Source organism: Schistocerca piceifrons, chromosome 9, assembly GCF_021461385.2.
Source record: "Schistocerca piceifrons isolate TAMUIC-IGC-003096 chromosome 9, iqSchPice1.1, whole genome shotgun sequence".
Taxonomy (NCBI): domain Eukaryota; kingdom Metazoa; phylum Arthropoda; class Insecta; order Orthoptera; family Acrididae; genus Schistocerca; species Schistocerca piceifrons.
This window is the reverse complement of record NC_060146.1, coordinates 35,053,159-35,080,096: the sequence shown is the minus strand read 5'-3', so window position 1 is coordinate 35,080,096 and position 26,938 is coordinate 35,053,159. Positions and strand designations below refer to the sequence as shown.

Sequence of the window (26,938 nt, the reverse complement as noted above, 5' to 3'; positions counted from 1 at the left end):
TAGTTCTAAGTTCTAGGGGACTGATGGCCACAGCAGTTAAGTCCCATAGTGCTCAGAGCCATTTGAACCATTTTTGTGGCATTCTATATGAGCATGACAACTAACGAGCTGTCTGCATGAACAGCCCCCACCAAACTGTGGGCTAGCAGTAGCCAGACCACCCAGTTGCCAAGCATGCTGCCCAACATGATGTGCTTCACTTTGATTGGTTCACAGCCTATGCCATCTGAATCCTTCTCATCAATACCAGTTTCATGAATTGTGCCCTGTGAGAATGCTCCTTACCACATACTCTTTGTTCTCATAACCACTCTGGCCTCGACCTTCACTAGTCACTGTCCTCTGTCTGCTTATTTCTCTGCTCCCACTCGAGTATTATACATGACTCCTATCATGCCAGTTCACCCATGTAGTCCATTCCCATTCTCTACTACACTCCTCTCACCTTCCCTCCCCCTCCACCAAGCGAGGTGGCTTAGTGGTTAGCACACTGGACTTGTCTTCAGGAGGACAGTGGTTCAAACCCCTGTCTGGCCATCCTGATTTAGATTTTCCTTGATTTCCCTAAATTGCTTCAGGCAAATGCCGGGATGGCTCCTTTGAAGGGCACGGCCAACTTCGTTCCCCATCCTTCCCTAATCTGTTGGGACCGGTGACCTCACTGTGTGGTCCTCTCCCCCAAATCGACCAACACTCCCCCCCCCCCTCCCACTCTCCCTGCCCCAAGAAGAATCTCCTGATGCTGCACCTAGCAGCCATATCCTGTCCCCACCATGTCTCAGACAGCACTAGCATCTTCCATCACCCCTACCCTTTTACCCTTTATCCTTCCCCCTCCCTGCTCCACTAACCCCACTAATCCCTACAGCTAGATATCTACTCACCTCAGATGCAATCATCACAACATCACAATTGTACCCTAGGGCACAGAGCTGACAGTAATCTGTGCTTGCGACTCAGGAGAAGTAACTTTCTTTTGTGCCTCAGATGACCTACCTCGGCCATGTTCTCAGCACCTCCGGCATTCACCCCACACCACAATATATCGAGGCCATCCAGCAGCTGCTGCCTCCGTGGGACGTCTCCCCGCTCAAGTCCATCTTGGGCCAGCTTAACTACTAGCACCGTTTTATTCCACACGCCACGGTCTTGGCGGAACCTCTCCACAGTGCTTGCGACTCAGTGCTTCCTCTGTGTGATGGGTAACAACCTTTCCCTACCATGTTGTTGTTCTGTCGTAGGCTTTCTTCTCTATGAAGAATTTGAAATTTTCATCATTGACACAATAAGTGAATAGTTACGTAAGACCTGAGTTTCTCCTGGCGTATAAAATTGTCAAACAACTTACTGGAATTCAGCCAGGTATTATTCGGTGGGAACACACCCCGCCATTTTCAAGGCAAACTGCAATGGACAGGCGATGTACATGCAAATTGAAAACCTCGGTTCTTGGGCTAATGCAGGAAAGATGACACACACTGAACACTAGTGCCACCAAAGATGACCAAAGTCAGAGATATTGATAGTGAGACTACGAACTAACAGGTGAGGTAACATTGAATCTGTCCCTCTGTGTTTTGACAAGGGAGAGAGCAGGATTCCAAACAGAGTTTAAACAAAAACCTCCGTGCCTGTTTACAAGGTTTCTCACTAATTTAATCTCAACTGCCTCCTTAATAACACTGCCCCAATATCTGGATGTGCATGCCAATATATCAGTGTTTTTGTATAACATAGGGTGACCAGTATCCAAGCAATGTTCAGCAATAGGAGATCTACTTGGCTGCTGTAATTGTGCTCAGTACATCGGTCCTCCACAGTCCTGATAGTGTGCCAATATACACCATGCCACAGCTACAGGGAATGCGATATACACCCGCCGTACGCAGACCAAGATCATCCTTAACAGAACTCAAAAGCACTCTAATTTTAGATGGAGGTCAGAAAACTCATTTCACATCATATTTCCGTAAAATACGACCAATCTTGTTGGAAGTGTTTCCTACGTAAGGCAAAAAGGCAGTAGACTTAGGTGTCAACTCAGTATTATCATCAATCACTCGATGCACAGTTGGTCGATAGCGCAATGCACATTCAATCTGTCTTTCACTATAACCATTTTGACGAAACGGAGCTTCAAGATGGGACAGCTCAGCTGGCAAAGGCTCAGTGTCAGAAATGACGTGTACCCTGTGTACCAAGGTATGAAGTACCCCTTCACACTGAACCAGATGGTGACAACTTTTAGCATGTAAATCCAAGTCGGTGTGAGTACAGTTTCCTGTAAACTGCATGTCCCAATGATCCATCATCCTTCTTCCTAACCAAAATGTCAAGAAAGGGAAGGTAACCATCCTCTCCCACCTCCCTCATAAAATGAATGTTTGGGCGGATCGAGTTCAGGTGTTCTAGAAAGGCATTTAAAATCTCCCTAGTGTGAGGCCAAACAACAAAGGTATCATCAACATATCCGAAGAAACAGGCGGGTTTCAAAGGTGCCGATTCTAATGCACGTTTTTCAAAGTCTTCCATAAACAAATTTGCGATCACGGGAGACAACAGACTACCCATTGCAACTCCATCTGTCTGTTTGTAATACTTGTCATTGAATAAAAAGTAGGTGGATGTCAACACGTGCTGAAAGAGATTAGTTAATGCAGCTCCAAACGTAACCTCAATTAACCACAATGAATCAGACAGAGGAACACGAGTGAAGAGAGAGACCACATCAAAACTTACGAAGATATCAGAGTCATTCAACTGCAGTCACTCCAAACAATGTAAGAAATCAGCTGAGTTCCTGATATGATGTTCACACTGACGAACTTTTGACTCAGAGAAGCAAGATGCTTGGCTACACGATATGTTGGTGTGCCAATATTACTCACTGTAGGTTGGAAAGGAACCCCTTCCTTGCATACCATTGGAAGGCCATATAACCTAGGGGGAACAGCACTGTAGGTGTGAAGACTCTTGATAGTGTTCTGCAACAAACCACTCTTCTTCAGGAGGCTGTTGGTCTTTCTCTCAACACTTTCTGTGGGATCAGCATCGATTCTGCAATACACTGAGTCAGATAATAAACATTGCATCTTTTGTACATAATCCTGTTTGTTTAAAACAATGGTGGCATTACCCTTGTACACAGGTAAAATAACAATATCAAGATCAGCTTTGAGAGAGTGTAAAGCAGCTTTTTGCTGCTGTTACATTACTCGTGGGTGGACGTGCCCAATTCAACACACGGCATGCGTCCTTCCTAACATCCTCTGCAGCGTCTGGAGGTAATTTGCAAACTGCCTGTTCAGTTTAACTGGTAAAATCAGCTACCGGCAAACTCTTCAGTGTGGGTCCAAAATTTAAACCCTTCCCAAGCACGGATAAGGTTGCATCGACAAAAGATTTCTCTGTGAGATTTATCACAGAATGTCGAGATATAACATCAGACTCCGAACGATGAAAATGTTCAAACTTTTCCAAATGCCGGGCAGTAACAGAATTGTATTCCCAATCTGCTTGAGTCCATGAGTCACCGTCCAACCAATCCCAAGTGAAATCAGACAATTTCGAAGCAACCATTAAATGAAAACGAAACAATTCTTTGGAAACAGGTTCCAAACGTCGACAAGTAAAACAAATCCTATCACAAACAAGAGCCAAGCCAGCACATTGCTTGATGCGATTGGCGGCAGGAGAATTAGTATGGTGCACAACCTTGGCAAATGTTGGGACATTATTTCATCTCGACACCTCAGTAAAAATGACAAAGAACATTGCAGTCTAACTCAACAGCTACGAAGTTTATCCAACTTTCATAAACACCAATACATTTCCTCCCTGTAGATGTAAACAATGTGAGACCTGAGTCTCTCCTGGCATATACAATTTTCAAACAACTTCGGCCAGGTAGTATTAACAGCGACCGCCAGTACTTTGGCGGAAGCACACCCCGCCATTTTCAAGGGAAACTGCAATGAACAGGTGATGTACTCGATACACCCGAACATTCGTTTTACGGTGTAGGTGGAAGAGGATGGTTGCCTTCCCTTTCTTGACATTTTGGTTAGGAAGAAGGATGATGGATGATTGGGACATGCAGTTTACAGGAAACATACTCATGCTGACTTGTATTTACAGGCTAATAGTTGTCACCATCTGGCTCAGAGTCAAGGTGTACTTCATACCTTGGTACACAGGGCACATGCCGTTTCTGACGCTGAGGCTTTGCCAGCTGAGGTGTCCCATCTTGAAGCTCCGTTTCGTCAAAATGGTTATAGTGAAAGACAGATTGAATGTGCATTGCGCTATTGACCAACTGTGCATCGGGTGATTGATGATAATACTGAGTCGACACCTAAGTCTGCTGCATTTTTTCCTTACATAGGAAGCATTTCCAATAAGATAGGTCATATTTTACAGAAATACGATGTGAAATATGTTTTCCAACCTCCATAAAAAATTAGTGCTTTTGGGTTCCATTAGGGATGATCTTGGTTTACGTAAGGTGAGTGTATATCGCATTCCTCGTAGCTGTGGTATGGTGTATATTGGTCACACTATCAGGACCGTGGAAGACCGATGTACTGGGCACAGTTACAGCAGCCAAGTAGATCTGCTATTGCTGAACATTGCTTGGATACTGGTCACCCTATGTTATACAAAAACACTGATATATTGGCATGCACATCCAGATATTGGGACAGTGTTATTAAGGAGGCACTTGAGATTAAATTAGTGAGAAACCTAGTAAACAGGGATGGAGGTTTATGTTTAAACTCTGTTTGGAATCCTGCCCTCTCCCTTCTCAAAAACCAGAGGGACAGAGTCAGTGTTACCTCACCTGCTAGTTCGTAGTCTCACTATCAATATCTCTGACTTTGGTCATCTTTGGTGGCTCTAGTGTTCAGTGTGTGTTATCTTTCCTGCATTAGTCAGAGAGCTGAGTTTTAAATTTGCATGTACATTGCCTGTCCATTGCAGTTTGCCTTAAAAATGGCGGGGTGTGCTCCCGCTGAAATCGGCGGTCACTGTTAATACTATCTGGCTGAATTCTTGTAAGTTGTTTGAAAAGTGAATACTTGTTTTCAAAATAGCATAAATTACTTGCTAAGCATGTAATAAATTACTGCTTTATTCGTTGACATCAGTAATGTGTACAACACTACTTGAAGACACAGTATTCTCGAGCAGCTCCATCACTACAGCTTTCGTGGCCACCTCCCTATTTTCATAAAGTCCTACGCGCTTTTGTAGGTCCCAAATTGGTGACTAGCTGTCGGATTGTTTTGAGCAGAAAACTGGTGTTTCTTAGGGCAGTGTTTTAAGTGTTACCCTCTTTGCCATAGCCGTAAACAGTATCATGTCTACAGTATGGAGTCCTGTAATCATTCTGTATTTGTGGACGATTTCACTGTTGACAGGTTTACGGTTTTCTGCAGATAAGTTTGCATGTGTGCATTTTAATTGTTCTCATCATATTTTTAATTTACGTGACTCGTGTATGAGTGGCACCGTTCTATATTTTAGAAACTCTGTGAAGTTTCTGGTCCTCACAATTGACTCCAAATTGTTGTGGTTGTGAGACAGTAAAGCCAGAACCGTGTAAGCCCTGAATATCATAAAGTGCCTTAGCCACAGGTCTTAGGGAGTGAACAGAGTGCATCTTTTCAGATTTATAAGGCTTTTGTATATTTGTGGCTTGACTACGTGGGCACAGTTTATGGACTGGTGAGGCCTTCTTATTTGAGGATCATCGACACTGTCCGCATGAGGGAATTAGGCTGGCTACCAGTACTTAAAGAACTAGCCCCGTACCCAGTCTCTGTGCTGAGACACTTACAATCTGACGGCAACTCGTCGTGGTGCATCAGGCATGTAAGTTCCGTGCAGCTCCAAATTCACTTCCATATCATACTGTGGCTTGTCCGCGTCAGGCGTGCCATTTTGCCAATCGCCCATGAGCGACAAGGCCGTGTGGGATCCATGTGTGGCATGTGCTGGACTCACGTGGTATGGAGCAAGTACAATGCCAAATCCACAGTTTTAACAGTCTGCCACCCTGGTTACTACAGGGGTCCAGGATAATTTTAGATTTGGTGCAGTACAAGAGAGATTTCACTCTTGCAGACATTTAAATTGAGCCTCACTCCTCTACTGCTGTCTTTATGGATAGGTCTAAACAGGGGTACTCTGTATGTTGCTCTGTTGTTTTCCCAGATAATGTCCTCAAGATTTAGTTGCCTCCAGAGTACACTGTATTTGATGCCCAACTATCTGCGATCTTGAGGGTGCTGGAGTAGGTGAGATGTGCCGTGCCTGCTAAATTCCTCACTCCCTGAGTGCCCTTCAGTCTCTAAAATGCTTGTATTCAGCTGATAAAGTAGTCCATGATGTCCAGGGTGCCCTCATCAAGCTACAATGGCTGGGGGAGGCAGTGTCCTTCTGCTGGGTGCCAGGGCACATGTGTATTGCAGGGAATGAAAGGGCATATGTAGCAGCCAAGGAGGCATGTCTTGATCCTCGGTTAGTTCAGTGTGCCAGCCCCCTGCACGCACTCATCTCGCTGTTGAGGTACAGTGTCATGAGACGAGAGGCTGGAAGTGTCTGATATAAGCTGCGTGTAGTAAAGCCCACTACATGGCCGTGGCGTACCTCCTTTCAGACACGAAGACAAGTGAGGTCCTGCTTACTCGTCTTCACATAGGCCACAGTCCTACGATGCACGGCTTTTCGCTCCGGCAAGAGGATCCTCCAATGTATGGTGCTTCTGGCGTATGGATAACTGCACTCCACATTTTAATAGACTGTGTTTTATTTTTAGACCATAGTGTAACATTACGAGTCAAGACAGCTGTAACGGAACTTGAATAGCGTAAAGTTATCGTTAAAAACGCACGCCGCGCGATTTGTTATGATTTGATCGGTCATAATAGTAGTAACATGCTTTTGAATACAATTAAAATATAACGGCGATACCTGTTTAGCGTTATTGGAAATAATATGTAATAAATTAATGAGTAAGGTAGCCGATCCTATAAGAAGAGGTAAAATTGGGCATATTAAGGTGTTTTGCTTTATATCGATTAAGCCGATGATACGGCGTCTTTTTTTTTCCGTTTACTCTTAGAAGAAAAAAAAGAAAACAAGTAACGAAGTGCTAATTGTGCGTTGTGAAAAATATAGGTTCGAATTTTAAATAGCTACAGTGTATAATCAGATTAACAAATGGACATTCAGTTACGCGAAATAGCCGACAGTGAAGTGTGGTCATTAAATTGAGTACACCTACAGGGCGGTCAATTCAAGGATAAGTCTATTCGCGTCTCACGAGGCACGCGGTATTGAGACCGGTTTGTTTTATTATATTACGGAGAGCGGGCTTCAATTTATAAAAAGGAGAAAAGCTGTATCATTATCATTGACTGTTGGTGTTAAGCAACCAAAACTGTTCATTAAAGGGTTTCGGTGAATGAGTGGTGAATGCGAAATGAAACTGTGAACGAAGTTATGTTAAATAAAGCAGAAGAGACAAGACAGTTTGGTCGCATCTGTTATTATTCCATAAACCGTAACATTTATTCTCGTTGTACGAAGCCTTTATAGACGATCGTTATGACAATTTGCTTTGAAGGGATCTCGTTACGAGTTAAGTTTGGGGACCTGGTCAACAGGGGATAGTTCGTAGATCTTAACTACTGCAGCTATTCTGGAATCAGGTGCTACCGTGACCGTTGTGTGTTGTCAATGGCTTAAGGTCATCATATCTCATGCTCTAAGATCGACGCGCCTTTCCTCTTGGTATAACGGTATCTCACGGTAACCACGACAACGCCGACGGGGAAGGAAGAGATGGTAGAAGTGGCGCCCAACGTGGGGCTCGATCGAGGAAGATTGCTGCATCGAGTCGAGTGTCATCCGGATTCACGAACCCTAGAGTTGGAAAATATTGTAGCAGCCATTGAGTCTGTCCAATGAAAGAGGTATTCTTCAATAATCGCTAAAAGTGAGCGATAATACCAGGTATGATTAAAATAACTGTATAATTATAAAAAAAAGGGAAGTTGAGACTTGTGATTTCGGTAGATAAATATATATAAATACATAGTGAAAATAAGTGTATGTCTTGGTAGTGAATAATAATGTCAAAACGAACGAAAAGAATACATGATAATGTGCAGTTGAGTAGAGTAATGAGTAGAGAGAGAGAGGAAAGTGAAGAGGAAAGGGATGATGCATCCCATGAGCTCAATGTAGGACAGGAGACGTGTACAGATAATAATACAGTTATTGATTGAGAGCCGTTAGGAGATTCAAATACAATGATAAGTAAGGTAGGCAGCGTGGGAGAACATAAAGATCTTGAGGTTTCGGAAGTAGATCAGCAAGTTTATCCTCAAAATGGAAATATTAATCAAAAAATGTTTGATATGCTGGTATCAATAAATACTCAAATGGGTGTAATGAATGGAAGACTTGGTTCACTAGAAAAAGATAATAAGGAATTAAAAGAGGACAATCAAAAGTTAAATGAAAAATTTGAGGCCAAATTTGGTTCATTAGAAGTTAAAATGGATTCTTTGGAAAGCAAACTGAACACCTTTGATTATAAACTGGAAAATACTAAGAAAGAATTAAAGGCGGACTGGGAGACTCAATTAAATGCGAAATTTGGAGAACTAGATGTAGAGTTTTCTAACACCTTAGAAAGGCAATATAATAATTTAATGGGAAAACTTCATGACGTAGAAAAGAAATATGAGGTAGTTTCGAAGAGTTATGATGGCCTGTCCAATAGGATGGTTAAGTGTGAAAGCAGCTGTTTCAATGCTAGCGCACAGATAGAAGAGCTTTCGAAACAGATAGTCGAGTTTGAGTCTGATGCTCGTAAGGGGATTGACAAGTATTTAGTAGATCAAACTAAAAGACTTGACGAAGATCTATCTGAATGGATAGAAATAAAAGGAAATGAAATTGTAGACAAGGTTAAGACTACTATTGGATCCCAGCCAAATGAAAATATCAATGAGCACCTAAGTAGAAATGATGAATTAATTAAGCTCTTCACTAGCGAATTTCAGAAAATAAAAGACAAAATAGTTGATGAGTTACCTAAATGGCGGAGTTAGAACGAAAGTCATCACAAAATTTGTTGACAGAGGACGAACGTTTGGAGAATAGGTCGAAAAACAACCGAACATGTGGTAATACGAAGTACAATTGTGGTGAAAATTTGCATTGGGAAGTTGATGATTCGGTTGGTAAAGATGATGATTCTTTTGGTCAGCGAGGATATTTGTCTCCTTTAAAGGTGGAGAACAGCATTTTTAAAAGTAGACAATTCCCAACATTCTCCACTGAAAAGAACAACCTGCATCCGAAAATCTTTATCAATAATTTCAAAATAATATTTCCGCGTAGCTGGTCAGAACACGACCGACTTCAATTTATAGTATCCAAAATTACCGGAGAAGCCGCATTATGGGCCGCCGAAGTAAGTGAAAGTTGCCATACTTGCGCTGAGTTTGAACAACTTTTTTTGACTAAATACTGGTCGTCGAGTAAACAAGAGAAATTAAGAAAAGAGGTTTACCAACCTGAGTATTTTAACAGTAAAAGGAGTACTTTAAGGCAATATTTTGAAAAGTACATAAATAAGACACGTTATTGGAGTGATCCAATTTCTCACAAGGAAGTGATCAGAATTTTGAAGGGAATGTTGCCCATAAATATACGTGAAAAGTTAATAAATGTTCCTGACCACGATGTAGAACAATTCTTGTCGGTGATTGACTATAGATATGATTATGGAAGACGCAAGACAAATGAGTAGTAATCAAATGTCGACTCACACTCATAGTAATACGAATAATTATAATAATAATTTAACGTATGATAATAATAATAATACCGAAAACCAGGTCAAACCCGCATCACAGGAGCGTGGACAATCTTCATCCTATGGTTGCAATAAAAACAATGATTATAATAAATATAGAAGAGATACTTACTGTGCTAGAGGTAAACCTCGATATGGTGACGCGAATGTGCATAGTAGTGATATTAATAAGAGTAACAGGTACCCAAGTGATGAACCCAATTGCATTCGACCTTGGGAAGATAATTCGAAGCATAATGTTCATCGGCAGGATGGAACAAATGCCTCGAGTCCTCATCCAGCACAAGGAGTTATACCAATGGGCGAAGGAGCCTCCAATGTGTGACGGGGTGAATACCATAACTCGGATCATACTGTACGGATTGTGGAAGTTCATGAACCCCCACCGATGACTCAACGAGATAGATTAAACTAATACCAGTCACCAAATGCCTTCCTAGGATGACTGGAAAGGAGAAGGAAGGCAGGCATCAATTTGAACTGAGAGTTTTAAGGTACAATAATGATCAGGATATAAGGAATGAATTAATTGAAGAAAAACCTGAAGTTTCTAATAAATGTGGACAAATTTTACAGGCAATAATTCCAACAAGTATAAATAATGTTGATGTTGAAATATTAATTGATACTGGAGCAACTATTAGTGTCATGACGTTGGACTGTTTAAAACAGATAAGCCGAGGGGTAAAAGTGCCCACTTTTCCTATCACAGGATGTACCGTGTCTGGCGTGTTCAGCGCAAAAATGCAAAAAGTTGTGAAACAGGTACGTGTTGACGTTACAATACAGGGGGCTCAAATAGAAAGTACATTCCTGGTTGTTCCTAAAATGACAGTACCATGTATCTGGGGTTTGGATTTTTTATGTGAGACCGGTGCAATCATTAATTTAGAGAAAGGTGAATGTATATTTAATTCAAATGGTAATGTTTTGACAACCACCCTGAGAAAGGGCCGAGTAATTCCAAATCAATTGTGTATGAATCTAAAGGTAAAATATGTCAGTATTGATGATGAAAATGTGTATGATATATGCCTTATTGAATGTTCTGAAGAAATGATGGATAAAATGTCATTGCAGGAAAATGTGTTAGAATCAGAATATTTATCTGTTATCCAAAGGGATGAACTGTACTACTTGTTGGAAGCATATCAGTCAATTTTTAGTAAACGTCCGGGTATAATAAAAGACTTTGAATACCATATAAAGACGTATGCACATAAACCCTTTTGTCGTACTTCCTATTCTATCCCATGGACAAAGAAAGAAGTAGTCAGAAAGGAAATCAATAAAATGTTAGAATGGGGTATTATTGAGCCCTCAGATTCCGAATATTGTAACCCTCTTGTGGCGGTAATTAAACCCAATGGTGACATCAGATTGGTGTTGGATGCCAGAGAGATCAATAAGATCATTATACCTGTACAAATGCGACCGGAGAACCTAGAAGAGTTAGTACAAAAGTTTTATGGTGCCCGCTTCTTAACTTCTTTGGATATGCGTAGTTCATATTGGCAAACTAGAATATCGAAAGAATCTAGAAAATATACTGCATTCGTTTTTCTGGGCCGAAGTTACCAGTTTACTGTCGTGCCATTTGGGTTGAAAATAAGCGGTGGTGTTTTCATATCGGCATTAGATACCGTACTGGGCAGAGACCTTTTGAATGAAGTTACTTTATATGTGGATGATTTGCTAATTGCTTCTGAAACTTGGGAGGAACATTTGGACTTATTAAGAAGAGTTTTTGCGAAATTTTTGGAATACGGAGTTACTGTAAATTTGAGCAAATCCAAGTTTGCTCATAACCAATTGAAATTTCTTGGACATATAATCACTCCTGAAGGGATAAAACCAAATCCTAAAAAGATGGATGCGATTAACAGGTGTGCTTATCCAAAGAACAGAACGGAATTAAAGTCATTTATCGGCTTAGTTTCATTTTTTCGACGATTTTTACCCAATCAGTTAGGAAGCCAAGACTGTTTGTTACGGCTGTTAAGAAAAAATGTCATGTGGGAGTGGAATTCCGAATGCACGCAAGCTTTTGATAACATCCGCAATGCTTTGACTAATGCTCCACTGTTACATCATCCGAGACTTGATCAAGATTTTTATATTGCTGCGGATGCTTCTGAAACAGGATTGTGTGCCACTCTTTTCCAGATGGACAATCCAGAAGATATCAGTACCATCAAGATAATTGGGTTTGCCAGCAGAACACTCTCTAGCTGTGAATGTGCATATTGTACTACTGAATTGGAAGTACTGGCCGTGGTCTGGTCACTTAGAAAGTTTCGCTATTTTGTATATGGAAAGAAGATCATTGTATTCTGCGACCACAAAGCTTTATCTTTTATTTTAACAGGAAGGATGTTCCATTCACGTTTAACCCGGTGCAAGAATATGATATTATGCTCAAATGCATCAGAGGGAAAGACAACATCATAGCCGATGCTCTTTCAAGATTACCGAAAAGAAAGAATGCTGACGAGTGTGAAGAACGGACTATTGACTTTAAAGTCATGAATTTATCAAGGCAATATTGTGAGAGGCAGATTTCACAGCTATCTCGAAGTCTTCCACAACTGCAAGAAGATGATAAGTTGTGGAAAGCCGTTAGGCATGCTGTTGAAAGCAAAACGCTAAGTCACTCTCAGGAACAGTATCAATTAAAATCCGGAATATTGTATCGGAAGAAGGATGAAGAAGATGTTTGGAAAGTTTGTGTTCCAAATAAATATTTAGAATCACTAGTGTGGTACACTCACTTGATTTGGGGTCATTTTGGTGCCGCTAAATGTACAGCCAAAATAGCACAATACTGCTATCATCCAAATTTGGGACGTATAGCTACAAATATTATTAAGAAGTGCAAAATATGTCAGAAGGCGAAACCCATAAACTATTGTCGGAAGATAGAATTACGTCCTATCATCCCACAACAACCTTTAATGTTGGTGTCATGTGACGTCTGTGGGCCATGTCCCATGACACGTGGACGGTTCAAATATGTATTGGCTTTCTATGATCTCTTTCCAAAATATGTGAAATTATATCCTTTGAAAAATCTCCACGTTCGACCCATGTTACGCAAATTTATCAACAACTATATAACTGAGCTTGGCAAACCTATAATGATCTTGACAGACAACGCTGCTTATTATACAAGCAAAGTATGGAGAGACACTATGAAAGAACAAGGAATCCAGCACATTTACATCTCAAGATTTTACCCTTGTGGAAATCCGGTTGAAAGAATCTTCCGAGAGTTGAACCGATTTTACGGACGTACATACCCAAACAACATTATAAATGGATCGATTGGATTTATGAATTTGAGAAAGTGTATAATGACTTACCACACTTATCGACAGGTTATTCACCTAACCAAATAGTATTTGGTGAAAGTATTGTGCCAGAATGGATGAAGAAATTACCTGCAATAGAACAAAAGATTACCAAGAAAGAAGATATGGTGAAGAAGGTCTACGAAAACCTGAAGCATCAAGCACAATTGAGAAAAACCCGTTTTGATAAAAATGTGAAGAAAGTAGTCACATATGATGTAGGGGAAGAAATTTTATTGAGAAATCACCCAAAAGCATCAACCAGGAAAAGACTGAATAAGAAATGGCAATATTTATATACAGGTCCATATAAAATAATGAAAATACCTCATGAAGGGAGCTACCTCCTGGCAGATTGTGATACTGATGTAATTAAAGGCTTGTTCCCTCACATAGACCTGAAGAAGTATTATCAATAATGAGCAAAATATAGATTCAAGAAACACTGAATGATACCAAGACTACACTCAGTGGACTAAATAAAAGCACCAATGGATAAATACGTACTTATACTAACTTACAAAGAAAATTAAAGAATGTACCGACGCTTTTCCATGAGATACCTTCTTGGTATCAGCAACAATGACGACGCTGAAATACGATTTATCCTCTCACTGAACAGCGAGGATGGATGATTTAAAAGTGGAATTAAGAGGAAAAGAAAAGGACCAAATCCTCTCTGGTTAAACAAGTGGCCTGATAAGGGTTTTGGCCTAGGATGCCAATCGTCGAACCCGGCTGTGATCCCTGCCTTGCACAGTCGGTTGAAGAACTGAGGGCTTCATCCAAGAAAAAAAATGTGGTGTGAATATGAAGTGATTAGTGCGAAGTGTTTCTAAGACAACCTATAAACAAATGTGGAATTTAGTTAAGGGCATTTTGTCTAGGCCCATTAACTCAACTTAAATATTGTAGAATGTATGTACTGACTTGTTGAGTGAATCTGAGAGTGAGTGTATTCGCCGAAACAAATACCCTCTCCTGTCACAGTACACAAAAAAAAAATAAGCCTGTTCTGTCTGGAACCCTCTTCAAGACATCACAGTCTGGGGGGCCGTGTAACATTACGAGTCAAGACAGCTGTAACGGAACTTGAATAGCGTAAAGTTATCGTTAAAAACGCACGCCGCGCGATTTGTTATGATTTGGTCAGTCATAATAGTAGTAACATGCGTTTGAATACAATTAAAATATAACGGCGATACCTGTTTAGCGTTATTGGAAATAATATGTAATAAATTAATGAGTAAGGTAGCCGATCCTATAAGAAGAGGTAAAATTGGGCATATTAAGGTGTTTTGCTTTATATCGACTAAGCCGATGATACGGCGTCTTTTTTTTTCCGTTTACTCTTAGAAGAAAAAAAAGAAAACAAGTAACGAAGTGCTAATTGTGCGTTGTGAAAAATATAGGGGCGAATTTTAAATAGCTACAGTGTATAATCAGATTAACAAATGGACATTCAGTTACGCGAAATAGCCGACAGTGAAGTGTGGTCATTAAATTGAGTACACCTACAGGGCGGTCAATTCAAGGATAAGTCTATTCGCGTCTCACGAGGCATGCGGTATTGAGACCGGTTTGTTTTATTATATTACGGAGAGCGGGCTTCAATTTATAAAAAGGAGAAAAGCTGTATCATTATCATTGACTGTTGGTGTTAAGCAACCAAAACTGTTCATCAAAGGGTTTCGGTGAATGAGTGGTGAATGCGAAATGAAACTGTGTACGAAGTTATGTTAAATAAAGCAGAAGAGACAAGACGGTTTGGTCATATCTGTTATTATTCCATAAACCGTAACATTTATTCTCGTTGTACGAAGCCTTTATAGACGATCGTTATGACAATTTGCTTTGAAGGGATCTCGTTACGAGTTAAGTTTGGGGACCTGGTCAACAGGGGATAGTTCGTAGATCTTAACTACTGCAGCTATTCTGGAATCAGGTGCTACCGTGACCGTTGTGTGTTGTCAATGGCTTAAGGTCATCATATCTCATGCTCTAAGATCGACGCGCCTTTCCTCTTGGTATAACGGTATCTCACGGTAACCACGACAATGCCGGCGGCGAAGGAAGATACGGTAGAATAGCACGGTGGCAGATTTGCCAGAAGATCTGCCCTCACTTGTAATAGATATTGAAAAAAATGTGGTTAGAGTTTTAAGTTATGTGGTGTGCCTAACTAGTCTCCAGAAGTTTTAGCGGGGTGCTCTTAATGTGTTAACAGGGTGACTGGCCCATCCATGATTTTTTAAATGTTCAGTTGGTCACATTTCCCTGTGCATGTCCTTTAGCTCTTCAGTAGTTTTATTTCTGTTTAAATACCAGGCATAGCAGCTTCACCATTCTCTGTTGTATTAAGACCTGTGAGATAGTTGGTGTGTGGATAAAGTGAATGGGACGTGAGTGAGTGAATGACTGTCATTTTATAGATTTCCTTTTCACAGTATAATGGAAATCACTAATAAATTGGAGACAAAATGTATAATATCACAGATACACACATAGAAGCGAGAGACACACACTAGCTAGTTTTTGGAACTAATTGTTCCTTCATCGGGGATGAGGGACAGACTTGTTCATCGTTTGGGAACGGCCACTCACTCAGACTAAAGGAAGAGAGACCCACCTGTAGTGAGGAAGTAAAATCCTTTGACCATTTCTGAGGTCTCCAGAATAAGCACATTTATAAATGGTTGTGAAGCAGTGTTTTTGTTTGTTGTTTTATTTACGGAAGCCGGAAACTGAATAGACTCACACCATGTGTATGTCATAAGAACCGATCAAAAGGTTTCCATTTGAGGGCATTGCTGCAGCATACATGCAATGCAGTGCGCCTCCACCACGGGTATACAAGCATTGATATGTAGGCAAGGGAATAGTATGGCATTCATGTCTTTCCAACACGCGAGCAGTAACTGTGGAAACTTGGCGACGTCATTACCAAATGCTTCCAAACAGGACCACCGTGCTGTTATTCTGTTTGTGGTTGCCTAAAGCAAATGCTGGCGGACATCCATTGTGAAATGAAGAATCTTTATGGTGCAACATGTTATTAAAAAACCACATTGTGGAATTTTGTGCCAAGTTCCGTTTTCATCACAGACACAAGACGACAGTCGATCTGGGAAGCCAGCCTCATCCATTATGGACATCAAGTGAGCAGTTGATGGTGCAATTATGGTGGACCAGTGTGTAATCGTTTGCGCACTAGCAAAAGATCTCGAAATCTGCATTGGTTGTGTGCAGCATATTAGCAGGCAGGAGTTAGGCTTCTGTAAGGCCTGCAGCCGGTGGATACCCCGAGCACTGAATGTGGAACAAAAAGCAAACCAGATGGCTGTTTGCCTGAAGCACTTGATGTGTTTCAATGTTGAAGGCAACATGTTCCTCGTGTGCACTGTTGCTGGCGACTAAAGCTGGTGACACCACTGGGAACCAGAGTCAAAAGGGTCTTCGGTGCAGTGGTGCCAACCATCATCCCGTCATACCGAGAAGTTAAAGAGCCCGCCATCTGCTGAAAAGTTGATGCCTACCCAGTTCTTTGATTACAAGGTCCCATTATTCATTGATTTCAAGGAACATGGTGTCTCTATCACTGAGGAATGGTACTGCACAGTGCTTGAGAAATTAAGACATGCAATTAAGGTGAAACTTCCAGGAAAACTGTGACAAAGAGTGCTGCTGCTTCGTGATAATGCACATCTCCATATTGTGAATGCCATTACCCCAACTCAGGTGGGAAACAGTGAAGCCCCTCCCTATTTTCTTAATCTGTTCCTGTGTGATACCACACCTTTGGTCCCTTAAAGGCTTTGAAGGGTCGACAATTCCTGTCGGACGAGAATAGGCAGAAGGCAGTTGTAGACTTCTTCTTGCAGCAGGACATGCAATTAAGGTGAAACTTCCAGGAAAACTGTGACAAAGAGTGCTGCTGCTTCGTGATAATGCACATCTCCATATTGTGAATGCCATTACCCCAACTCAGGTGGGAAACAGTGAAGCCCCTCCCTATTTTCTTAATCTGTTCCTGTGTGATACCACACCTTTGGTCCCTTAAAGGCTTTGAAGGGTCGACAATTCCTGTCGGACGAGAATAGGCAGAAGGCAGTTGTAGACTTCTTCTTGCAGCAGGACATGGTGTTTTACCAAATGGGTGTCTTCAACCTGGTGCATTATTGGGATGATTTCGTCAATGCTCATGGTGGTTTTGCCTGATTGGCATACCGATTATGCACTGTACAGCCGTTGAAAGGAAACTTTTTGATCGCCCCTTTATAATTTTCTCTTACAGTGTATAAATGGTACAAACTGTTGGAAGATGTAAATTAATTTATGCTATTTTTTTCTGATTTTACCACCAATCTCACTGGTACAACCAACATAAACTTCTTATCTGCAAGTAATGTGAACTACGGAAAATGGAAATAATAGCATATGGGAATCTGAAAATGGCAGTGTGCTGCCAAAATATGTTGTGAAAACTACACTGCATAGTAAGAAAAGTAGAGCACCCAACAAGAGGAGCAAACAAAAGGAAACTTCACAGGTTGAGAGGGTACGTTATATTATTTCAGTGGTTCCAAAATCAAGTCAAATTTATGAAAAAATAGGCAGTATAAATCAACTTCTCAGCATGAGATTGCTCCACCTGATCTGGCTGCAACCATTGGTTCAGTGGGAAGGGTGTCATAAAGATGATATATGTTTTGCTGAGGCATGCTGACCCACAACTGTTGTAACTTGTCTTTGATATTCCGGATATTGGCACTGGGATGTCTACATCTACATACATACTCCACAAGTCAGTGTATGGTGTATGGTGCATGGTGGAGGGTACCCTTCATAACAGCTAGTTCTTTCCTTTCCTGTTCCACTCGCAGAATGAACAAAAAAAACAATTGTCTATATACCGCCGTATGAGCCCTAATTTCTCGGATCTTATCTTCATGGTCACTACACAAAAGTATGTTGGCAGCAGCAGGAGCATTCTGCAGTCAGCTTCAAATGCTAGTTCTCTAACTTTCTCAGTAGTGTTCTTTGAAATAAATGTCTTCTTCCCTCCAGGGATTCCCATTTGAACTTCAGTAGCATATACATAACACTTGCATGCTGATTGGACCTACCAGTAACGAATGTAGCAGCTCACCTCTGAATTTTTTTGATGTCTTCTTTCAATCTGACCTGTGCAGGTCACAAACACTTAAGCAGTACTCAAGAATAGGTCGCACTAGCATCCTATATGCATCCTCCTTTACAGATAAACTACACTTTCCTAAAATTCTCCCAATGAACCGAAGTCAACCATTTATCTTCCCTACCACTGCTCGTTCCGTTTCATATCGCTTCGCCACATTATGCCCAGATATTTAAATGATGTGACTGTGTCCAGCACGACACTACTAGTGCTGTATCTGAACATCACGGGTTTATCTTTCCTACTCATCCACATTAACAAACGTTTTTCTGCATTAAGATGCACCTGCCATTCATCACACCAATTAGAAATTTTGTGTAGGTCATCTTGTATCAACCTATAGTCACCCATCTACAACCCCATCCTGTACACCACAGCATCGTCAGCGAACAACCACAGTTTGCTGCCCACTCTGTCAGCCAGATCATTTATGTATATCAGGGTGTATACGACCCGGGACAACCGGGAGATCCGGGAAAAACCCGGGAATATTTTCATCCAGGAGAAAACCGGGAAAAACCTGGGAATATTTTAGAATTCCGGGAATTTTTCATTGTTTTCAGTCAAATTTTTGTAATTTTGACTCTTAAGAACCGATACTCTAACAAAGAACATTACTGTATCCTGCTACTGCAGAATAATACTTCAGCAATAAAACATGAACGAGTGAAGAAACGAAAATAAAACTTAAACTGCAAAGTAAATGCGTCATATACAGCAACAAAACAAAGTGCTCATAAAAGCGTCTGCCAACAGCAAAATTTGTCAAAGGCTCTTTAGGATGAATATGCTATGATTCGTAACAACAAATTGCCTCTGATGAGCGTGGTGTCACAACTTTTTACATTAGACTCTTTTTAGCAGTTGCAAGCGGAATCATGCGCATGCGCCGTTGAGTAGTACCTTCTCCCGCTTCTGGCTACAGAAATGTGGCTGTTGGCTGCGTAAGCAGCTGCAGGTTTGAATGTCTTGTTTCTTTTATGCCCTAATGTAAGTTCTTTTAATGTTTTACACGTACAAACATACGGCTCCCTACGTCATCGTAGCTGCGCAAGCGCGGTGACGCCTGTCATCTGGCGCTCTCTGGCAACTGCAGAAACGAACCTATTTCTAACAGGTCGCGGGAAAATATCCCAAATGGTGGTTTGAAAAGCGTTACTATCAAAGAAAATTCCTTTTAGGCAAGTTGAACTATGTACGAGAATGTATGATGAATTTCTTAAATCAAAGAGCGTTTGAATCTCATTTAAAAATAAACTCTTTGATGACGAGCCATTTAGATGAATTTCGAGCCCAGAATACAGACATTTATGTAGTTATTAAAAATTTTAATGGCACATTTGTGTGATATATCTTAAATTGTAATATGCGCATAAAAGACCAACATTATATGTGAAAGCTTAGCTTCTCTTCCAGCGTATTAATCTTAAAGACCAATATTATAAGTGAAAGCTTTACTTTTCTTGTAGCAACACTATGTATAATAATTTAAACCATTAACTTCTTCTGTTTGTGTGTTCGCGCTACTTAACAGTGACGTTGCTATTGGCTGACTTCATCATGTGTCATAAGTGCTGAATATCTGGTATCATCGGCTGGTGAAAATCACGTGACATGAGCTATGACTGGCTTACAAAAGCGCATCGCAATCTCGATTTCAATGCTTCGGAAAGTAACATGTGGTGTTTGGTGGAATTCGAATTTATACTTTCGTAATATGAAAATATGCAGCGTACATGTTATTGCACATCAGAGATCTTTCCAAAACGTTTTTTTTTCCCCCTGTGTTTCGTTTTCTAAAGTGCTGGGAAATTCTACGCCCATGTATAAAACCATAACCATTCAAAGGATGGATAAGTTATACAGTTCCGAGAGAAAATGTACTGTCAGTTAACAGGAAAAAAAGTGTGTTTTCACCCGGGAGAAAATGTATTTTTAACCGAGAAATCCGGGAGAAATCTGGGAATTTTTCTTCTTTGTCCACGTATGCACCCTGTATATAGAAAATAGCAATGGTCCTATCACATTTCCCTGGAGCACACCTGATTTTTATCCCTATCTCCGATAAACACCTGCCGTCGAGAACAACATTCTGGGTTCTATTACTGGAGAAGTCTTTGAGCCAGTCACATATCTGAGAGCCTAATCTGTACGCACTTATCTGTGTGAAGCCTGCAGTCGGGTACCGTGTCTAATGCTTTTCGAAAATCTAGATAAATGGAATCAGCCTCTTGCCCTTCATCCATAGTTCGCAATATATCGTGAGGAAAGAGCAAGCTGTTTTTTGCATGAGCAATGCTTTCTAAAGCTGTGCTGATTCTTGGACATGAGCTTTTCAGTCCCTAGGACATCCGAGCTGGTCCTGAATGTGTTCTGTTGGGGACAGATCTGAGGATCTTGCTTATGACATCATTCCCAGCTGAATCAGTGTATGCAGCCAGACCAGGTGGCAATGTCATACTGAGAAGTGGTCTCATACTGCCTATTTTTCCATAAATTTGATGTGATTTTTGGATCACTGAAGTATGATATACTCTATCAACCTGTGAAGTTTCCATTCATTTCTTCCTCTCATTGGGGGCTTTATTTTTTTTGCCATGCAGGGTAGCTCTCACAACATATTTTGGTAACACACTGCCATTTTCAGATTCCCATACGCTATTATTTCATTTTCTGTAGTTTGCATTACTTCCTCAGTGTCATGCAGGTGGTCCATGTTGGTACGTGCCCTATACAGACAAGTTGTTAAAAATGGTGTTAGTGGCCAAAGTCCCCTCAAACACAACCAGTTGTTACCTTGAGTGGTCTCGCGGTTAAGGCGCTGTCCGGAACCGCGCGACCGCTAGGGTCGCAGGTTCGAATCCTGCCTCGGGCATGGATGTGTGTGATGTCCTTAGGTTAGTTAGGTTTAAGTAGTTCTAAGTTCTAGGGGACTGATGACCACAGAAGTTAAGTCCCATAGTGCTCAGAGCCATTTTTTTGTTAGTGACACCATGAGTAACACTGCTATGTCCCTCCAAAATGTTGGAAGAATATGACCTCTTCTCAGGTCACTGGCAAGGTTGGTGGCTGTGGTCATCTGGGGTAGTTCAGAGCCAAGATTCATCAGTGCACACAATGTAATGCATTCATTCATCAGCTGTCCATGTTTCCCAGTCACAGCACCGCTGCACATGCAGCCATTTGTGCTGTGGTGTCAATGGCAACCTTGGATGGGATAGTCATTCCCTAGTCTTGTTAGACCTTGACCAGAGACAGAATGTTACAGGGAATCCATTACTTTTTGTTAGCTGGCAGACACAGATGCGAACAGGTTACGATGTGTTTCGTACACAATACTAGTCAATTCCTAATCTGTTCCACTCACAAATAGAATGAGGGCAAAACAACAGTTTAAAAGCCACCGTAGGAGCCCTAATTTCATGCATCTTATTGTCTACTTCCTCATCTATACTCTCCAAACCCCTGTGAAGTGCATGGCCGAGGGTATGTCCTATTGTACCAATTATTAGTGTTTCTTCCTGTTCTATTCACAAATGGAGTGGATGAAGAATGGTTGTTTGAATGCCTCTGTGCATGCTGTAATAATTCTAATCTTATCCTCACAATCCGTTTTTGAGTGATACATAGGGGTTGTATCATATTCGTAGAGTCATCATGTAAAGCCGATTCGTGAAACTTTGTTAATGACCTTTCTCGGGTTAGTTTACGTCTATCTTCAAAAGTCTGCCAGTTCAATCTGCATGATCCTTACGCAAAATCTATGTTAGCAACAGTAGAATGGTTCTGCAGTCAGCTTCAAGTGCCGATTCTCTAAATTTCCGCAATAGTCCTTCAGGAAAAAAGCATCGTTTTCCCTCCAGGAATTCTTATTTGAATATGTGGTGAGTCTTCAGAACACTTGCGTGCTGTTCAAATATACCAGTAGTAAATCTAGCAGCATAGCTCCAAATTGCTTTGATGCCTTACTTTAATCCAACTTAGTAGAGATCCCAAACACTTGTACAGTACTCAAGAATGATTCCCACTAGTATTTTGTATGCTGTCTCCTTTCCCTAAATTCTCCCAGTAACGTCAAGTGGACCATTCTCCTTCCCTACTGCGAGCATGACATGGTCATTCCATTTCGTATCATTTTTCAGTGTTTTGCCTAGATATTTAATTGATGCGATTATGTCAAGCGGCATCTTGCTAATGCTGTATTCGAATGTTACTGGATTGTTTTTGCTACTCATCTGCTTTAACTTTTTTTTTTTACATTTAGAGCAAGCTGCCATTCATCACACCAATAGAAATTCTGTGCAAGTGATCTAGTATTCTGCTAGATTCTCTCAACAATAACACTTTCCCATACACCAAAGCATCATCAGCAAACACTTGTAAATTACTACTCACTCTTTCCATCAAATAATTTATGTACATAGAGAAAAAGAGCAGTCCTATCACACTTCCCTGTGGGGCACACCTGACAATCCCCTTGTTTCTGATGTATTCATTGTTGAGGACATCACACTGGGTTCTGTTACTTAAAAAATCTGTGAGCAAGCCGGATATCTGGGAAGCTAAACCATATGCTCGGAACTTTATCAATGGTCTGCAGTGGGGCACCATGTCAAATGATTTACAGAAACCTAGGAATATGGATTCTGCTTGTTGTCCTCCATCCACGGTTTGCAGGATATCAAGCGAGAAGAGGGCAAGCTGAGTTTCACGCAATCAGTGCTTACTAAATCTTCTGTGCTGATCTGTGGAAAGGAGCTTTTCTGGCACAAGGACACTTATTATGTTCAAACTCAGAATATGTTCAAGAACTCTGCAGAAAACCAATGTTAGGGATATTGGTCTGTAATTATGCAGATCCATTCTTTTACATTCTTATATACAGGAGTTGCCTGCATGTTTTTCCAGTCACTTGGGACTTGATGCTAGGGGACAATTCATCATAAATGCAAGCTAAGTAAGGGGCAATGCTGCAGATTACTCTATGTAAAACCAAATTGGGATTCCATTTAGACCTGGCAACAAATTTGTTTTCAACTCTTTCATTTGCTTCTCAGGTACCAGTGGCGTATTTATTTATGTATGTATTTATTTATTTAATTGATGGATTCAAATTAATGATATAAATTAATAGGGAAACATTCCACGTGGGAAAAATATATCTGAAAACAAAGATGATGTGACTTACCAAACGAAAGCGCTGGCACGTCGATAGACACACAAACAAACACAAACATACACACAAAATTCAAGCTTTCGCAACAAACTGTTGCCTCATCAGGAAAGAGGGAAGGAGAGGGAAAGACGAAAGGATGTGGGTTTTAAGGGAGAGGGTAAGGAGTCTGCTTGTGTCTGTATATGTGTGGATGGATATGTGTGTGTGTGCGAGTGTATACCCGTCTTTTTTTCCCCCTAAGGTAAGTCTTTCCGCCCCGGGATTGGAATGACTCCTTACCCTCTCCCTTAAAACCCACATCCTTTCGTCTTTCCCTCTCCTTCCCTCTTTCCTGATGAGGCAACAGTTTGTTGCGAAAGCTTGAATTTTGTGTGTATGTTTGTGTTTGTTTGTGTGTCTATCGACGTGCCAGCGCTTTTGTTTGGTAAGTCACATCATCTTTGTTTTTAGATATATTTATTTATTTATTTATAAATAAATAAATACGCCACATCAGACTTCTTGTGAGTGAGTGAGTGAGTGAGTAAGTGGATGAAAGCCTTAAACCTACTTAGTGATTTTACTTAAGACCAGAATCTAAGTACTTCTCGAAGTGCATGCTACAGACAGAGATGGCAGAATTTATGCTGTTGACTGGATTGTCACATGGTACACAACTCCTCACTACTGTGCATAGCCTCACCATTGCACATCACTGTAACATCAACAATAACTATCTACATCTACTTCTATACTCCGAAAACATTTGTCAATTGAGAACCAGAGGACACATCCCCTTGTACTAGATATTAGGGTTTCTTCCAGTTTTATACACACATGAAGTGCAGCAATAACGATAGTTTAAATGTACCTGTGTGTGCTATAATTAATCACATGTTGCCATTGTGTTTCATACGGGAGTGATGTCTAGGGGCTGTAGTGTGTTCCTACATTCCTCACAGATACCATACTCTTGGACAACATTTGAGGCTTGATTACATGACTGTTTCGTAAGTAATCTTTGTACACTGACTGGATTTTCGCAATAGCCTGCTAATGAGCCAAAATCTGCTACCTATTTTTTGTATGACGCAGCGTATGTGATCATTCTATTTCGTGTCCCCACAAACACCCACGTATTTGTATGAGTTGACTTATTCCAGTTGTTTTTCATTTCTATTGTAGTCATAGGATACAATATTTTTATGTTTTGTGAAATGCACAGTTTTAATTTCTGAACACTTAAAATAAGTTGGCAGTTGTGCTCTGCTTTGAAATTTTATCAAGAGCTGATCGAATATTCATGCTTCTGTTCTCAAATAATGCTTAGTTATAGATAACCTTATCTTCAGAAAGGCTGCCTTTACTGTTGTCTTCCAAGTCATTGATGTCCAACATGAAAATCGAGGGTCCCGACACTTCTGTGGGGGCCATTTGTCAATGACTTTCATTCCAGGATAACATGCTGCATGCACCCCATCAAGAAAGCCTCTCTGTAGTGATATATTTCATTTGATATCTCATAAGATCATGCTTTTTTTAATACGTGTTGATGAGGTTTAGAGTCACATGTGTTTTGGGAGTCGAGAAATACTGTTTATGTTATTTTCAAGATGCCTTGTGAGGAGTGTGCAAGTTATGTTTCAGATGACTGATGTTTTTGGAATCCATGCTGTTTTGTACATAAGAAGGGATTCCATTTGTGACTACTACTGAATGCTGATAAAGATTGACTATGTTGGCACTTACTCTCCAATAATGCTTATGATTACACGTTGCATGCTGAGGACTAATGTCTTCATACGTCCTTAATCACAATTTTACTGTGTTTCTTTCCAGGGAAGATGAGCGCATTTCTCGACGATTTGTAGAAAAGCAGAAACAGTCACAGTACGTTAAGTTCCTAGAGGGAAGGAAATCGCTTCCGGCATGGAGCAAAAAGGAGGAAATACTTGCTGCTGTTGCCAAACACCAGGTCGTGGTGATCAGTGGTGAAACGGGATGTGGGAAGAGCACACAGGTTTGTACCTATAGTATGCATAGACCACAGAAGAGGAGCTTTTGAAATAGGAGGACTATCCAGAAAGTAACAGACATTCCGAAACAAAAATTTAACTTCATGGAAAAACTAAATTTAATTAGACATTTTAAAAGTGCACTCTTAAGCTACTTTTCTACATAATTACCATTAAATTGGGACACTTATCATCCGTGGCACAAATTCTTCAATACTGTCTCTGTAGAAATCTGCCACCTGCAATTGCAATCAATCACTGGTTTATACCAGCATGCAGTTCAGCACAAGCATCAAAAGCGTTGTGTAGCAAGCCATGTCTTCATCGCTGGGAAGAGGTGGCGGTTGCTCACACCTCCCCTTCAAAACCCTGTAGGAGCTTTTCGGTACGATTGGCTGTGTGTGGACATGCTCTGTTGTGAAAAAACAACACTTTCGCACCAAGTTTTTCCTAACACTTATTTTGTGTAACCCGCCTTTACTTTGTCAGTTTTTGAAAATATTACTTTGAGTTAATTGTTGTGCTGTGTTCAAGGAGATCTATGACAATCTCACAGGGTTTCAGAACACAGTAGCCATATTATTACATGCTGACAGTGTTTTCAAACTCTTCCTTGATTTGTCGGGAGAATTTGTGTGCCCCCATTCTGTCAACTGCCTTTTTATTTCACAATTGAGTTACCATACTTCACCCGAATCTCATCCCCAGGTATGATATGATTGATAACTTTGTTACCATTTTTCTTCTAATCTTCAAGGTATGTCAATGATGCAACAAGTTTCCATTTTTTGTGGTCTTCTGTTATGATTTTGGGAACCCACAGGATTTCATGCACCAAGCTCTGTGAAATTTGGGGAAAATGTTGTGAAAGTTCTGTCATTGTGAAATGATGATTTTTATGAATTTTGTCATTGATTTTCATCACAGTGTATGAATCAAAAGGCTAGGGCTACCAATGCGGTCCTCATTGTGAACATTGATATGACCATTTCTAAATCAATTCATCATTGTCTCACTCAGCTTTCACTCATTATTCTGTTTCTGTACACATCCCAAAGATTGCAATAAATTGCAATTGGTTTGCAGTTGTTTGCCAACAAAAACCTAATCACAGAATGCACCTAACAAGTGGTGGTGTTTTCTATTGTGACACACATTTTAACACGTCACAGAAAGCAAAGTAGCAGAAACACAGACCATACGATACCACCAGTGGTTGCGTACTGAGTGTAGGAATATCATGGCACCAAGATGGCAGCTGTAGCCCTGCACTCTGCCGCGATGGACTAAAAGTCTGTTACTTTCTGGCTAGCCCCCCATATCAGC

At 40.7% G+C, this 26,938-nt stretch overlaps 1 protein-coding gene across 1 annotated transcript in view; it reads left to right on the top strand.

The window, feature by feature from the left end:
* LOC124716912 (putative ATP-dependent RNA helicase DHX57) overlaps nt 1–26,938 on the top strand; it is a 232,224-nt gene that overhangs the window by 57,683 nt on the left and 147,603 nt on the right. The window contains exon 9 of the mRNA XM_047243480.1: nt 25,437–25,617. Within this exon, the coding sequence (XP_047099436.1) occupies nt 25,437–25,617 (181 nt within the window). The remainder of the gene's footprint in view (nt 1–25,436; nt 25,618–26,938) is intronic.